General features: G+C 37.5%; 1 protein-coding gene across 1 annotated transcript in view; it reads left to right on the top strand.

Moving 5' to 3' along the window:
* Window positions 1-17765, top strand: part of LOC139729826 (sodium/glucose cotransporter 4-like) — a 59186-nt gene extending 41421 nt beyond the window's left edge. The window contains exons 3-13 of the mRNA XM_071640753.1: window positions 1615-1674; window positions 2261-2365; window positions 9462-9567; window positions 10282-10362; window positions 11402-11610; window positions 12753-12996; window positions 13621-13771; window positions 14362-14530; window positions 15583-15798; window positions 16249-16366; window positions 17243-17765. Coding sequence (XP_071496854.1) covers window positions 1615-1674; window positions 2261-2365; window positions 9462-9567; window positions 10282-10362; window positions 11402-11610; window positions 12753-12996; window positions 13621-13771; window positions 14362-14530; window positions 15583-15798; window positions 16249-16366; window positions 17243-17442 — 1659 coding nt within the window. The 3' untranslated portion in view covers window positions 17443-17765. The remainder of the gene's footprint in view (window positions 1-1614; window positions 1675-2260; window positions 2366-9461; window positions 9568-10281; window positions 10363-11401; window positions 11611-12752; window positions 12997-13620; window positions 13772-14361; window positions 14531-15582; window positions 15799-16248; window positions 16367-17242) is intronic.
* Window positions 17766-18477: the final 712 nt, after the last annotated feature.

The following is an 18477-nucleotide window of genomic DNA, read 5'->3' on the forward strand; positions in this document are numbered from 1 at the left end:
ATGGTGACGGTTTATTGTTAACACTTCTATCCTTTAGCAGTAGATTGAGCCACCAAAATTACGACATACAGGTAAACAATCTCACGGAATGCCAGGCCTTATCAATCAACACACCGGCCCGAGCTATATAGCTGTAGGCTGGTTTTCCGTGCAGGGATAACTGAGGCGGACGAAATCTGCCCCTTGATGCAAGTTATAATTCTATACAACAACAAAGTAATGTGGGATTTTGAACTTTGACAAATTCATGTTCGGAATTGCTGCTTAGGTAAAGAACAAGGTCCACTCGATTCTATTTTTCTCGCGATGAATCTTCGAGATATTTTTTTGTTCTCACACGATCACACGTACAATGTCAAACATGCAGGTTGCTGTCAATACCGGTATGCACTTCGTCGTATATCACAATGCGTCTATGTTCCCGACGTCACGTATATGATGATTTTGATTGACCTTCATGTTTGCGTGATAGAGATTAATCACGCTAATGGTTTTATGCTCGCAAAAAAACTTATTGTAGTGTTGGTGTAACTATGAACAGAGGGCGTCACTCACTTTACACAGAATCATAAAATGCCACAGTGATATGTGCAAACTACATTAACTGATTGCACATACTTCGTATAACACAACTGAACCTGTTACAAATTTGTAGGTAGATATGGGATGTTATTGAGAGATAATATGTCAGTGAAGTAGAATTAAGCAAACTATATCATTGACCTATATGAATTAAAAGGAATGAAAAGCTCAAAGATTTCCTCATGTTAATTTCAGCTAAAGTGTATTATGTAATTGCTTTTAAATACCACAGCCGTAATATGCCATTTTGCGTTAAAAAAGCAGACATTCCAATGGATATAATATTATTTCAGCTCTCATTAAAAACAAACAAGCAAGCAAACAAACAAACAAACAAACAAACAAACAAACAAATCTTCGCCAAGCCGAATAGTCCCTGAAGCCCCGGAACTCTGCACACATTCTTTCGAGGAAAAAAAAAAAGAAAGGCATGTTCGGGATTACCACCAAAATCTAATTACCCATTTTGTCCATACGGATCTATCGTGAAAATTTTAATTAAAATCCGTTCAGAAGTTTTTGAGTGATATTGTCAGTATTGTTGCAACGAAACCTCCTTGGTGTAACAATTTCACTGCAAAAAAAAAGAAAGAAAGAAAGAAAAGAAAACCCTTTGGTTCTCGAAGATATCAGTTATTAGTATAATATTATGATGATAATAATGCGTGTCCTATCAAACATAATCATTTTAATGAGTTGGTCCCATTAAACACTATTGTAATTTTCCTTTTTCATTTGTTTATTTTGTTACTTTGTATTTGTTTGTTTTGCTATTTTGTTTTATTTTTATGTTATTTTGTTTTGAAGTCATTTACTTTTGGGTTTTTGGTTTTTTTTTATGGGGGAATGATGTATCATAATCTTGGAGCTTATATCACAAGAACTTTATGGCGAATCCGTCCGTATGTTGTAGTTTTTAAAGGACGCGCATCATTATATAACAGGCCCTTGGAGGGATTCAAGACTCTGGGGTGAAGACCCTACCTCTTTCAATTTTGTGTTTGTTTTGTTTCTTATCATTCCGGTCTTTAGGCCATGTTTATCCTCCTCATTCTGGGCTGGATGTTCCTGCCTGTCTACATGTCAGCAGGTGTAAGTATCACATCAAGAGATGGATCAGTTTTATACAAGTTATATACTAATTGAAACAGATATATATATATATATATATATATATATATATATATATATAATGTATATATATGGGGATATAACAGAATAGATAGATAGATAGATAGATAGATAGATAGATAGATAGTAAAAGTCACTTCAGGTTAATGCCATTCATCTATTTGTTTTCATGAAGTATATATTTCACTGAGCATCATTGATTACTTGCTACTATTAGTGTGAATTATAGTGTGAGTTGCGGATTTGATGGAGTAGTGTATGCCGTCCTGTATATTATGTGCATACTAGTAACGAAGCAACTATATCTTTTTCAAACACTGATTCTATTTCATCATGAACGCCAAAAAAAAACCCAAAACCGTTGAATCAAACCGGTTATAGTTCTTTAATGTTTCAAATGAGAAGTTAAGGGTTATCAATCCCCTCATGTAAAACAATTTGAAATGCTCAAACATGTACCAGAAATGTTTAAAACATAATGTTATCATATTCCTTGCTGGTAATTACTGTGCGTATGTCTAACCTCGACTTTTACGATGGTTTTCAGGTGTTCACAATGCCCGAGTACCTCCGCAGACGATTTGGAGGCCAGAGGGTTCGGATATACCTGGCTGTCTTGGCTCTCATTCTCTCCATCATTACAAAGATTTCTGTAAGTATCGATATAGAGTGTACTAGGGTGTATTAAAAAAAAAAACGGGTTGCAATACATGCATAATTTATATGTGTGTGAGTATGTTCGATTTCCTTTCTGAGGACCTACCCCCCCCCCCCTTCAAGCAATCTGCGTTTGTATGTTCCCCGGCATATTTCGTAATTTTCCAATTTGAATTTGATATACTCTAGAATGATGACTTAAATTTATTCCGATATAGTGAAATATTATTTCGAGCTCATTTTGAACACATTAAATTTTCAAGATTTTGTTACTATGCCTCGGTCTCTAAATGTATGTCGCAAGTGTAATAAATAGATAAATAAATGAATATATACATAAACATGTATTTATATATACATATTATGGATATAATTTTATATATGTAGATATATATATATATATATGTACTTTTATATATATTATATAATATACTTTTAAATATACATTGCTTAATATACAAATATACATATATATATATATATATAATATGTGTGTGTGTGTGTAGATTTAAACGCAAAATGCAGTGAGATGAAAGGTGCTCTTTTCTATTTAGTATGAAATATAAGTATGAGAGAGAGAAGGGGGGGGGGGACAGAGAGCACTCGTCGCATCTCGTTTCCTGATGCGGTTGTGCGACACACACCACATCCATCGCTTTGTTTATAGTCTTCGCCGTAATGTATCGATTGACGACAAATCGCTCTTGTAAACATCGATTTGCGCCAGATGTATGTTGTCCCTTCCGCCATGAATATTGCATAATTACGCCCCCATATTTTGTTGTTAAAACAGAAGAAATAAAAAGAAAAAATAAGGGAGGGCGCGTGCGCCCCCTCCACTTTAATTTTGTAAAGACGCCTCCCCCCCCCCCCCCTGCATGATACGCCCCTGTGATTATGTGCGTAATCAGGGATGTCTTGACACATGCATAAAAAATACGAAACGTTTCGCAACCAAAACAGAAAACAAGAACACACAAAAGAACACACTGTACTTGAGTTTTGAGTTTTGGGCTGTTCGAAGATCCCGATTTCGCACGTAAAGGGGGGTTCCCACTATCGTGCGATCCATTGCGAACGCCACAATTGAACATTCGTAACTGATCGTGGAAAATTTGTTGAACTCGTCTGAATTTTCACGTTTGGATACGAGGTTATGCGAGTCAATACGTGTTGGTACGCTTGGATGCGATATGGTCACGATTGGTTTATTTCAAGCGATACGATCTGTCACGATCTGGTCTGCCGTTCAAATACGATCCGACAGGATTGCCCTGATTGAATTCACGATTGGTACCGATCGAACATGACCATTACGATCAGGATCCCCGATCTGGTACGTGCAGCAACGTACTGATACGTTCCAATACGAATACCGCGAACCAATACGGGCTGCTGAGATAAGATACGATATTTTTTACGATCGGGATCAGAAGCGACCCCCATTTAAGGCGCGATTGGACCCGAATGGGAATATTATAGTCCGGCTGACGATGGATTTCATTGTTTCCCTTAAATAATGCAGAGTGATTAGGCCTATTAATTTTATCCACAACCATTGATTGATGAGGCTTGACAGGTTGACGATGATGACAACGTAACCTTTGCAGTATTGCTAATGACGATTATATTATCAGAGAGAAAGCAGCACCCAGGCCAGCCATAACCTCAGATATTCCCTCGTCTAATATTAAACGTAAAGAAATTAATCAGATTATTAAATCGACATGCTCACCCTCCCCCCTCACAAAAAAAAATGAAATAACGAACCCAAATACATAAGATCAGATGATTGCCCCTCTTCCCAAGAAAAAAAACCCAGCAAGACAAAATGACCTTTCTCTCCAATACATGAAGAAAATAATTATATGATGAAATGGAAGCTAAGAAAGAGGATGGGATCATTTTGAATGTTATGTAACATAGTATTATGTGTTATATACGCTCGATATAAGAAAGTTGGCCGAATGGATAGTATTGCTTATGTGTTCGACTTCATATTCGCAAAGTGTATGTATCATATGCCTTTTTATTTCAAAATGTCGTTATCTCATGGCTTATTAAAAGTTTGGTTTATTCGGCTTGATTTAGTGTCTTACTTAACAATGTTTAACATAACTGATACACACACATAACAGAAAAGTGACTCCCTAATCAAAATGATGTCACTTTTTAACAAAAAAAAAGGAGGTTTTACGCAAAATTATTTCGCAGGGGTATATTGCTACACTTATTGAATAACTAACTGTCAAAATAATAAGAGTGATCTTCATTGTCATAATCATACGAGTGATCTCACATCCACGACAATGGTCACTTTTACATTTGCAGTAATAATGAGAGTTGAAATAAGTATTTCCTCTAAAATTATGCTCTACCAAACATACAAAAAAGACATTGAAAAGTGTCAAAATAGATGTAAAGGGGTCAAACGATGGCTGATGAAACAACTCTTAATTACTATGTACAATGCACAAACAGCAGGATACTGCACCCCCAAAAATACTCTGTAATATACTTTTAAAAAGTAACCATTTGCCTTTTATATGTACCCATTCAAGCACGAATCATCAAATTATTCTCATCTTTGTACTGACGTTAGTCAATACGTGCAGACATACAATTGCCATTTTATTTTTACTCATTTTTTGTTTTCGTTACAAAAGTTATCCCATATCCTGTTTTGTGTGTCTGTATAATGGTAATAGCAACTCATTAATGAAAACATCATTAACATAATGTATGAAAACGTCTAAAAATCTGTAATACAACTTTCATTTTATGAAATCATTAAAAAAATGATTTTGATAATGTACCATAAAAATTCGACAATTAAACCCCACACCGTCATGCAATTTACCGTTTGGAAATAATAATTTAAAGATGCAGGCTACCACCTATCAGAATACAAAATAAATCAATTTGTGGGTAAAATAAGGGCAAATGGGCAAAAAATAATAATGATAATAAGCGGAAGTGAAGTGAAAAAGTCGATCCCGATCAACACGATTAAGAAGCACGATTAGAAGAGATTTGCTGCGTTTGGATACGATCCTCGACGATCTGATGCGATGATCACGATCAAAAACTAATCGTGTTAATCGTAGAAAATTTTTGAACCGTCCAAAAATTTCCTACGATTAACGCGATTGCCACGATTGATCTTAAGATCTGATACAATCTGATAAGACCATCACGCTTGCTGCACGATTAAGACCACGATTTCAATCGTGGCGCCAATCGTGATAGTGGGAACCCCGCTTTACCAACATCCGGAGAAATCGCTATAAATCGGCCATGATCACTGGGCTAAACACTTCCGTTTGCCATGTTTACTGTGCTTTTCTCAGACAACAAATCTTTAGACATGTTTTAAATTTATTTACTTTTGGAGGTGTATGCATTTGAGCTTTCGAATTTGAATATACATCATGAGTAATATCGTTCAAGAATATTCGTTCTGAAAAATGTCTCTATATATTCTGACGTCACACATAAACCTTTTTAAGGTTTCTTCCATGAAATTCACAAATCATTTGCAAAATTGGTTTTGGCAAGAGTTTGCGTCGTTTTAACAAACCAGTATACTCTGCCCTCGATAATCCCGTTGCGCAGTCGAATTACCGAGTCTTATGCACCCGCACGATATTTACATGTTCAATTTAGCCTGCACTGACCCAATTCTTTATTTTGTGGCAATATTTGATAAGGTGTGAACTTTACACACTTCTCATAAGTATCTGAATGAATTTTGTCGATAAGATAAGTAAGCACACGCCAGGACAACCCTGCTATATACAAAAAAAAAAGACGTTTGACACCAACATGTCCATAGCGCAACCGCAATTCAGAATGATGCATAAAAACCACACAAACTATACTCAAAGCTACACCTGGAAATTTGGCAAGCTTAAGAGAGTTAAAAAAAACAGTACACACAATAATTTCAATTCAGAAGAAACCTCACGGGATTTATGGGAAATATCAAGAACTCCGGACGTGAAATAACAATACATTGAAAGTGAATGAAGAATTGTATTTCACGCAATAAAGAAATCTTCAAGTTCTACATGTTTTGCATGCGACAATCATAAAAGAGGCAACCATTTTATACAAATCAGCTGAGGTGAATGTTTGATGTTATAGCCTAAAAAAGTCTCCGATAAGTCTGTCCTATATACACTCAATTTTTTATTAGATTTCATTCTTACGCTAAATAAAGAGGTAAAGCAATTGAAGAGCTTGTTCGCAAAAACCGATAAGTCCATTTTTTGAAGATTTTGAAGTACGGTCTCTGTCATAAAGTACAAAATAATACCTTTAAAATGATATATTGATTACTACATATAAAGTATACATTTTTAAAGTTATGGTCAAAAGAAGCAAAAATTTTCTTATTATTCTCTTTATTTTTCTTGACCTTTAATCGCAAATATCTCCATTTAGCAAATATGGACTTATCGGTTTTTGCGAACAAACTCTTCAATTGCATCCTTCTCATCAAAATTTTCTAGTGTTGCAATTACCTACAGCAAATCCTGGCAAATATGACTTATAGAATGGGGTGAAAAGGTCTATAGTTGCTGAGTTATAACTCGTTGTTATTCAATATGATTTTACTCGGGAACCGATGACATCATCGGCTAATTTGCATATGTGGTTGCTACCATTATCTATTATTCAGTTAAGAGCTGTGACACTGTAGAATTCGATAACATTCTTTTTATGCCGATTTTGTCTACCAATCTGTTCTCCTGACTTTGTATCATGAATTAAACGGAAAATCTTAAAAGATTTTTTTTTCTCATCATGTAAGTCAAATACGTGCGTTTTTAAGGCCAATGTGCCGATTAATACATACAATTATTAATAGCTCTCATTCTCTCTGTCATTACAAAGATTTGTGTAAGTGTTGACGCAGAGTGTAATTGTGCCAATTAACACACTCACACGTTATGTAGTATGGTCTCCTATATGACCAGCCCCATAGTATGTACGGAGTCCCTTGGCGACAAAGTGTTACAGAAAGCATGACAAAATCGAGTACCTCTGCATAGCTGTTTCGCATGACTTATCATCCCATTCACCAATACAGTCACGAGCTACAATCTGAGCTGATTTTCTGTAGAGACCCTCCCACGATCGGCCAGTGCAATTCTATCAATTTTTGACACGCGTCGTTGCAACCCATAGGACCCTCGTGGAATACAGCATTAAAAAAAAAATCAAGGGTGCTGAGATACTTTGTACAAGCGTAAATAGTCAATCGTTTTCACTCCGCCAAATTCTGTATTTCATTCTTTTTCTCTCTCTCTCTTTTTTTTTTTTGTCACTAGTAACTTGGTTACTGGCTAGCTCGGAAGACGATGAGATTGATTCAACATTTTTACGCGACCTCGCGTTTTGGTACGGTCTTTGTATGACCAAATACTGCAAGTAGACCCTATACGTCTGTGGTACGACCAATCGTACAAGGAGCTAACAAAAGAACTTCAGAAGCTCCTTTATAGGACCTCAGCGTTTTGAGCACGACCTTGCGACGAGGGTTGAATACCGGTTTTTCAAACGCGAAGTCTCGATACGACGATAGTTGATGATCATTCATGAGGCGTGTTTTGTTGTTGTTGTTTGTGGGATGTACATGTTTCTCCCTTGTTCATCACAAAAGTCTGACAGAAGGTCAATCATAGAATAGGAAGGGGTATAGAATGTTAGCACATTGATTTCTTCTCTTTTATCCTCTGTAACACACCGACGTAGGAGAAGAAGTAAGTAATGAACAAAAGAGGATAAGAAGATGATCAAAAACACAACAATAGATTTCCTTGAAAATAGAGAAAGCAAAATGAAAGACAAATGAAGGACACGATGACCGGTGGAAAAAAAGAGAGGAAGAAGAGATGAAGGAGGAGGAGGAGAAGAAAAAATGAGGAGAGACAAGGACGAGCAAATCAAAAAGATGGATATGATGATGAAGATGATGATATCGGCAACGAGTATGACGAAAGAGTAGAAGACAAAATAAAAAGAGAGAAGGAAAAAGGAAGACAAAGTGAGAGAGAGAGAGAGAGAGAAGAACACAGCAAAGATGAGGGAAAGGACTAGATAAGCATTGTCCATATAGGGAGAAGAACGAATTCATTTTTTTTTCTTAAAAAATATTCACAATTGATTACAAGATTAATATGAATCACAGCTTTTAGGGGCTTGGCTAGAATCCAACAAACCTTCCATCAACTCCTCCTCGATTCAAGAGACATTTAATCAGAGATCGGCTCTGAAGATATCAAATCAAATTGCTGACATCACCACGACTTGGCCTTTTGTCGACTCACGCCCAGCAAATGTTTGAGAATGTTTGTAAAATGAGACTAGATTCAGGTTTTAGAGGGTGCTTTTTTTTTACTTTCCTTTTCGAGTTTCAAAGAAGTGGATCATCGTTCTGAATCAGCCAACGTAATTGATTCGGCAAAAAAAGGGGGAAGAATAGCACAATCATATTTGTAAAAAATCGGTGACGCATGAAGTGTCTCAACTTTTGATAGTAAAATATTAATCATACAAGCATACATCCGGGTCCACCCCGGGAGCTTTATCTGTCCCTCCGTGCGTCTGAAGATTCTCTGTATACCTCCTTTCCGTTGAGCGCTTAGAAGTCCCCTGCCACGCAATCTGATGATCTGATTTAGATTTTAACGCACAGAGGTGCTGATAAGATTCTTGGATATGATAGAATATAATATTATATTCTTCTTTACATTAAATACATTTCTACCACGTCTACATTTATCGATACAGTTATTATGCAAACTCCCAGCCCTTTTCCGTTTTTCCTGTGTCGCATCATATTCAAAATGGTCCGCTCAAAGCTGGACACTGGACCACCTGCCTTGAGAAATCATTAAAGGTGGTACATCATGTGCAGTAGTTGCTGTGTGCATGCTACATCTTCTAACATTATTCCGCCACAATGAAGTATAGGTCGACGTGTCAGACAAACGTTTGCCATACAGACGTCCTTGAAGATACCCGTTTGTTACATTGATTGTGTATTGCACATTATTTCCAATGATTTTGCTCGTCCCTTCCAGGTGGATTTATTCGCAGGCGCCCTCTTCGTCCAGCAATCTCTAGGGTGGGATCTGTATCTGTCTATCATCATACTTCTCGCTATTACTGCTGTGTACACAGTCGTTGGTAAGTCGCAATCAGTCGAGGGGTCTTCTCTCAGTAAGATGATTTACCCCAAAATATCATATTCGCGGATCCAATCAAAGCAGAACACATCAGCAAAGTTTGAGAAAATCGAATTATTAGTTCAAGAGATTTTTTAAACAGTTTTAGTGTCGACATGGCTGGATAAGAAAGCCACAACAGTGCGTGATGCATTAAAAGTGGAATGATGTAAATGAAATAATGTGACAGCACGAATTGTTGTAGCAGTCATATGCAGCGATGGCAGCACAAAAACTGCAAAAGTTCATACCTTTTTAAACGCATTGTTCAATTTTTGTTTTATGTGCTCCTTCCCTGTTCAAGACATTGTTAGAGTTAAAGGTATAATGATTTCATCTTCTTGTTTCTTGGTAATCATCTATCTTTGCTTTTCTTTTTCTTTTCTTTTTGTCTAAACAAGTTCGGAAATAATGAATAGCATATAAGACTGGGTTAAACCAAAGTCAGCTTAATACATTTCGCTTCTCTGAAATGCAGGTTAGCAATGATTTTCGCGCATTTTTATCAGTTTTTTTTTTCGATTTATGATTGGACCCTTAATTAGGCATTAGCTCATTCATACGGTGATTGTCCCTCCTACACAGAGAGACAGCGTTTGTGAAAGACACGAACGCACTCTATCTTGTGACAGTGGGTGATATTTGTTTTATAATTTGTGTTCCCTTTACGTCACAGGCGGTCTGTCAGCCGTGATCTACACCGATGCTCTCCAAACGGCTATCATGCTCATCGGTGCCGTCGTTCTCATGGCTCTCTGTAAGTTGCCAGTATGATTTGAGCAGAGTGGGACAAAACAGTACACAATCGTCCTATAGTCAGATGCTTTTGCGTCTGAATTCACAGTTGGACTTTAAAATTGATAAAATGCAAGAGAAGGACTTAGATAATCGTGATCGGCACTGATACAATGCTTCACAGTGTTGAGTAGACGCTATGAAGTTTGCTATCATTACCTGGATAAATGCCATCAGAGATAATATACTTGTTATCATAGCCATAATATACGTTGATCTCTTCGATTATGAAGATGAACATTATCATGATCATGATTATCATTACTATTGGTAGTAGTAGTAATAGTATAGTAGTAGTAGTAGTAGTAGTAGTAGTAGGTAGTTGTAGTAGTAGTAGTAGCAGTAGTTGTAGTAGTAGGAGTTAGTAGTGGTAATAGTAGTAGCAGCAATAGTAGTAGTGGTAGTAGTAGTAGTAGTAGTAATAGTAGTAGTAGTACTAGTAGTAGTAGTAGTAGTAGAAGTAGTAGTAGTAGTAGTAGAAGTAGTAGTAGTAGTAGTAGTAGTAGTAGAAGTAGTAGTAGTAGTAGTAGTAGTAGTATCATTATCAGTACTATCATCATCATTACTTGCGTAGTAAGGACAGCTATATCGTTATAATTTTCTCGTTCACACAGGGTGTTCTCTTCCTCAGTTCCTTGTCAGAACTGATCTTATGAAGGGGCCTTGCCTCGATCGTTACCCAAATACTGCTGGGTAATCCTTTTCCACACCTAGGTCAGAGGGAACATTACTAGTATAAAAGATATCGTGTGGATGGACGTTCGCACCCATCCAACAGGTATCAAACTCGAGACCCTCTCCACCCCTTTCATGACTTTAGAGATGGGTACCTCCTCCACAGTGCTCAAGTCACTACAGTGGAAAGGCCTTCTGGCAGAGCAATTCCAAACACAGAAGAGCGTAACCGACGCCATGTTTAAATTATTTCGTAACCAGATGCTTCAATTCCATAACATAATACTTTTCACCATCATCATCACCTTTATCGGGGTTCCTTGCAGCTTTTGCCCGCGTACCATACGATGAGCTGCCGATCAAGTATTTCCAGGCCATCCCCAACACGACGCTGGAGAACCCGAACACGACGTGCGGCTACCCGAGGACGGACGCGTTCCACATCTTCCGCGACCCCATCACGGGCGATCTCCCCTGGCCCGGGATGGTCTTCGGCATCACCATCTCGTCCATCTGGTACTGGTGCACCGACCAGGTAAGCGATCACGGCATCGACGACGGTGCCCCCGGTGATCATGCACGGGTATATGGCATCATTATTCACTATGGACTGCGACAGTGATGCTATTGAATACTAGTACCCTGTCAATGCAGTTATGGTTATCGTGGCGATACTGGTGACAATAAAAATGATGAAGAGGAGGTTTCAGCGATGAGGTCGAGAATTTCGACGACGAGGATTTTCATGGTGATTTCCATGGCGAAAACGACGATGCTTATATATATATATATATATACACAATAATAACACGAAAACAAACAAAGGGAAAATTGACCAGAAAGGAATGATAACTAGTGAAAACTTTGAGCAAAGAAAATGGGTTTCCATCGGGATTCGAACCCATTTTCTTTGCCGAAAGTTTTCACTATTTATCATTCGTTTCTGGTCAGTTTTCCCTTTGTTTGTTTTCAAAAGCTGCATGGCTTCGGTTATCCCTCACATTTATATTCATTCCAAAGTTGATTTACATCCTTCGGGTTTATGTCAGGTTAATGTGTATGGGCACACATACACACACCATAGCGTCTGACCACACGAGCATTGAGAATCAAGGGTTGAACATAATTATGGGGCTTTCTATTTCAGTCGGTAGAGCACAGGTCTACCAATCCGGAGGTCTCGGCTTCGAATCCCGATGGAAAACTATTTTCTTTGCTCAAAGTTTTCACTAAGATCAGCCAGGGAGGCTGTTTTTAGTTAGTCCGTTTAATAAAAGCTATTTCATAAACAAAATACACACTTTAACGACAGAATTGCATTTTTCTGTTATTCTTTGATTTCTATGGGCATGATGGTAATGTTTGACATTTCTTTTTAAATCATTTTAGCGCATGGCGGCCTGTCTTGGCCCGGACCCTTCTTATTATTGTCATTATTATTTTGATCACTTTATACTGTTAATATCATCATTATCATCATCATTATTATTCATGCATTCATATTCGGGAAATTCTCTGGGTCTTTGTTATTATCATGATTATTATTCTTTCATTATACATTCTTTGAGTTTTCCTGACCATTTCAATTGTTATATATCATCACTGTTGTTATTATCATTAGTTATTGTTATGATGATTATTTCATTTTTCATAATTTATGTTGGAAATTCTCTCTAGGTCATCGTGCAGCGCGCTCTGGCTGCGAAGTCCCTTGCGCACGCCAAGGGTGGCTGCGTCATGGCGGCCTTCCTCAAAGTCCTGCCCATGTTCATCATCGTCTTTCCCGGCATGGTCTCCCGCACCCTCTTCCCCAACTCAGTCGCCTGCGCCGACCCCGTTGAGTGTATGGCAGTGTGCCAGAGCGAGATCGGCTGCAGCAACGTGGCCTACCCCCAGCTCGTGGTCAACGTCATGCCCGTGGGTAAGTGAGAATCTATTCAGACCAGAACAGCTGCAAAAAGACATTTTTGAGATTTGGGTGCTGTTTTTATTTCACTTTAATCTTATATATATATATATATATATATATATATATGTATATATATATATTCACTGCTAGTAATGCTAATGATAATAATAATAATAATAATAATAATAATATTGATAGAAATAATTATAAAAATAGCAATAGTAATAATGATAATGATAATGATGATAATAATAATGATAGTCATCATCATCATCATCATCATAACGCCTATACAGCGAATAGCACATAGTGGTATAGACTTTAGGCCTAGTAGAATATACAAAATCTTTACAATTACATTTCGCAAGGTAGAGAAAAAATCTTTCCTTTGATCGCATTATTGTCGTAAATAAAACTTTGATTGAAATGTTCCTTTCATTTTTCATCTATTTTTCATAAAAACGAAGCTAAAATGGATGTTTCTTTCAGTAGGAGAACAAAATGAACAAAAATATTGTTATGACTTAATGATAATTCTGTTATTTTCCTATTTGGAATCACATTCTAAAGATAAAAGTTCCCGGTTCTCTCTGATGCATAATGGCAAATTGTATCACGTTGTTTCCTCTCGTTCAGGACTTCGTGGATTGATGCTGGCTGTGATCATGAGCGCCCTCATGAGTTCGCTGACGTCCATCTTCAACAGCAGCAGCACCATCTTCACCATCGACATCTGGCGGAGGATCAGGCCCAACTCATCCGAGACCGAACTCATGATCGTCGGCCGGTACGTTTCTCGAGGTCGTCACCGCTGAATTACTTTGAAAGTTGAAATAATATAATCTATATCAATTTTACAACAACAACAACAACAAAAACCACACACAATGTGCATCGGATTTGCACACAATATCACGCTGTTTTGGGGGTCGACATGCATATGCAAAACATTATGTAACTTCAGAACAGTGAGCCCGGACGTCGCATATTTGGTCTCAAAAAAAGCTGGAGACTTCAAAAAAAAAAAAGGTCATGAAATGGCGCGGCAAAATCTTTTCGCGCTGCTATGTGGAATCGCGGCGCAAAATGTCGGGGGGGGGGGCAATTTATTGAACCCCATCAAGTTAAGATAGGGTTACAGTCATGACAGTTGCAGGAAAGGGAGGAGACGTGTTGAAAAGCCAAGCTTGTATTTTGCAGTCTCCTCGCAATTACCACCGCTTTAACATTTTGTAGCATCAGGCAACATTATCTATTTCTTCAACAATATTTTTCCTCGTGGAGATAACCAACTTTATGTCGCAGTGAGAATGCATCAATGAATCGTTTCACCCCAAATTCGCTGCTCCTCCTCTCCTCCTCCTCCTCCTCCCCCAGGATTTTCATCCTCATCATGGTTGGTATCAGCATCCTGTGGATCCCCATCATCCAGGCGGCCCAGGGAGGACGCCTCTTCGACTACATCCAAGCCATCACCAGCTACCTGTCTCCGCCAATCTGCGCTGTCTTCCTCCTCGCCGTGGCATGGGAGCGCATCAACGAAAAGGTGGGCAACATCTGTTACCATGGAGATTAAAGAGGAATGGTATCGTTTTGGTTGAGATGGGGATTTAGGCTTTAACTTTTCATGAGATAATTCAAAACCACTTAAAGGAAATATTAAAGAACATACGATTCTGAGAAGAATTCCAAGTTTATTCGAAGAAAATTAGTTTTGAAATGGCAGAGATAACCTAAATCAAAGAGGTCCTAATAAAAGATGGGACCTAGCTTTTATTAGGACAACTTTGTTTTGCTTTGTTTTTTGATACCTCAGCCATTTCAAAGCTAATTTCTATCAAATGAACTTTGAAATCCTTTTAGAATGGAATGCTCTTTGATATTTTATATAATTGGTTTCTAATTATCTCACAAAAACTTAAAACCTGTTGAAACCGCGTGGAATGGCAACAACAAAATAGAATCCTCTTCTCTCTGCCTTTTCTCTGTCCACCGTGAAGGTAGTGTCTTCCTGTCATTCCTTCCACCCTTACTTACCTTTCTCCTTTCCTATCCTTACAAGAGAGCTGTCTTATGTTTGTGTAATGTGTCTGTATGTGTGCACTTTGCCTTGTTTTATCAGTTTTGTAACTTGAGCCTTGCCTTGAGCACCACTGAGTGGATGGGTTGCGCATTATAAATGACTATATTATTATTGTAATTATCATTATCATTATCATTATCATCATTATTATTATTATTATTATTATTATCATTCAATGATAATAATGATGATAACAATAATAATAATTATGATAACTATTATTATCATTATTATTATAAACTAGATACAGTTGTTTTTTTTATGAGGGGACAGCAGACTACAAGCTCAGTCTTTTAACGGTCGCTTTCATTTCCATTTTTTTTTTTCTGTACATTTGTATTTGTCTTGGAATCACAAAATTGTATTATTATTCATAGTTTGTTTTCATTGCATTGTTGTACCATTAGTATATCTGTATTCAAATGTTGTAATCATGTGTTGGAAATCAAGTAAAACGAAACGAAACAAACAAAAATAAGTTTGATTTTCCCCCAAAATCAACACCACGCACACAGGGCGCCTTCTGGGGTCTCATGGCGGGACTCCTGGTGGGCCTCATCCGGATGATCCTCGACTTCGTCTACCCCGCGCCCAGCTGCGACAATGAAGACACGCGGCCGGCGGTCATCGCCAACATGCACTACCTCTACTTCGGCATGTTCCTCTTCGCCTTCGTCTGCCTCATCACCACAGCCATCAGTCTCCTCACCACGCCGATTCCTTCCAAATACGTGAGTATGCTCGCTCCGCCCACCGTTTGAAGAAAAAAAAATCTACCCCCTAAAAATGAATACTATATAGTAAGAAAGAGAAAAATATTCCCTACAGAACGATACAAAAATGGCAAAAATCAGATAAAAGATAAGGAAGATGTGACATTTTTGAAATTTCAATTTTTTCCGGAAAACATTTCTTTCTTATAAATATTCAAATCAGAAAGTTGACGATGTCATGCTCTCACAATTTCTTAAACATTTGATATACAGAAATGACAGAAATCTCATCCTTCAGCTGTTTAAATGAAATATATGTATATTATATAAAAGCAGTCATCGTCTTAAAAGTTCGCGTCACAAATTTGCGTCGCAGATCTAGACCTTCCTAATCCTCCTTTCGTGACGCACTTCGAATCTTCACCCTTTTTACCGCCATTAATTGCTTTCTCTCTCTCTCCCTCACAGTTGGTGCGCTTGACCTGGGGTACTCGTCACAGCACAATGGAGAGACAAGACTTGTCCATCTCGGAGGTGAACGAGGAGGAGACCAAGAAATTCTCGCCGGAGGAGGAGACACCAGAAGGTATTCATACATCACTCCATGATGACTCTTTCATTCCATTTCATTTCATTTTATTTCATTCCATCTCGTTCGTTTCATTCATTCAATTTCCTTTCCGTTTTGTTTTGTTTTATTATATTCCATTCCATTTCGTTTCTTTTCATTTCTTTTCCTTTCCCTTTCATTTCATTTCAATTTATTTCCTTTCTTTTCCTTCCCTTTTCTTTCATTTCATTTCATTTCATTTCCTTTCATTTCGTTCCATTCTATTCAATTCCATTCTATTTCAGTTCATATCATTTTATCTCATTTTATTTAATTTGATTTCATTTCATTTGCTCTGCATTTCCAACAAGTAAAAATTAACATTCCTGAGCACAACATTATAAACACACACATAATAATCATCTGAAATATTTAACTCAGCTCGTGAATTAATATATATAGCTTCATTATAATGATAATGAGAATGATTGCGGTGTCTTGTTTAATCAGTCCAAACAAAAATGATAATACATTGTAGATCTTGGTTGCAGGTTTTCGCCATGTTTTCTTCCCTCTCTTCTCTCCTCTCTCCTCTATTATACCGATACTTTCAGTTGCTCAAGTATAATAGTTGATTTGCATGTACTGGTTATCACGATTATTGTAGGAGACATAATATTCTGCGTTGTTTATCTATATATTTCTTTTTCTAATTTTCTAGTCCTTAGATAACATCCTCCCTTTATTCCATTTCCACCTACAGCAAGAGTGGATTTGGCACATTACAAAACGACAATAATAGTAATAATAATAATGATAACAATAATAATATTAATTATATGAATTTATAAAGCGCAAAATCTATGTCTATATTCTTCTAGTAAATCATATCCGTTATTTTTTTTTTAACAGAAGAGGTGAAATTCTCGCGCAAGCTGGTCGACTGGATCTGCGGCACGGGCAAACAGCCCGAGATGACGGCGGAGGAGAAGGAAGAACAGATGAAGCGGATGACGGACATCGAAGAGACGCGACGTGACAGATTCATCCTCAATGTCACCGCCATCATCACTATGGGTGTCAGTGTCTTCTTCTGGGCTTTCTACGGATAACGATAAAAATATTATTCAAATCCCTCTCCACTTCCTAAAAACGGCAACGTAATGGTGTAAACGACCCGTAAACATGCAACGCAACTTAAATCAAGCAATTTCTTCGTTGCAATGGATGTTCCCCATCGGACAATACATATCAGAGAATGAAGTGTTCGCCTCTTCGTGCTTGAATATTTATGGACTACAAACTTCCTCAAAACGGCAACATGCACATGTATAAACGACCCATCTACTCGCATGGCACTTTTCACTCCATATCCAACGCGTCAAGTGTCATGGTCTTGGATATTTGTGGACAAGAACTTCAGCAAGGCGGAACACACACAAAAAAAAATAAACAAAATAATAAAATAAAATAAAAATCGTAATCTAGGCATCATTTTGAACAGGAGTAAAGAATGTTATGAAAAAAGGACCTTCCAGGCAACTGCCATTAACATAGAGCTGCGTAGTCATCGCAACCAGTATTACTGAAAGTAAAATGGTACCAGTGGCATGTTTATCAAACCAGATTCACGCCTCATCATCTTTAGCATGTAAGTGTATATCTCCCCCAAAATCTAAAAAATAAAAGAAATTAAAAAAAAATCAGGTAACATTCAAAACAATGTCAAGTCTTTCTGCTTAAAGCAATAACGCCTTGTGCACACATACTCTGAGATTTGATTTGTGAATCATTCTATAGCTTGTTTCTTTGGTTGGTTGGCTGAAGGGGTATTAGTGATTTGCCGAACAGATAGTCTTGATTTCTTTTTAAGATAGCGGGTAAGATCTTTTGAGTTGAAAACTGAAGGTATTCATTATTCAATCATTTTGTGGCAACACTGACTAAGGAAGCATTCACATCTGCAAATAGTTTCCGGCATATGTTGATGAGCACGATATTCTTTATAAATGTATGAAGCCCTCGTTTTGGAAAAGGGGCATTTGTGGAACTGATGGGTATAGAATGGCTATCATTTGGATCTTACATTATTTTGTCGATGTGATGCAAGAAATTATAGGCAAGTACAAATCACATGAAAACAGTAA

The sequence above is a fragment of the Diadema antillarum genome, unplaced genomic scaffold, assembly GCF_040938485.1.
Source record: "Diadema antillarum isolate AM-2024a unplaced genomic scaffold, OU_Dant_1.0 seq00000266_RagTag, whole genome shotgun sequence".
In the NCBI taxonomy this organism is placed as follows: Eukaryota; Metazoa; Echinodermata; class Echinoidea; order Diadematoida; family Diadematidae; genus Diadema; species Diadema antillarum.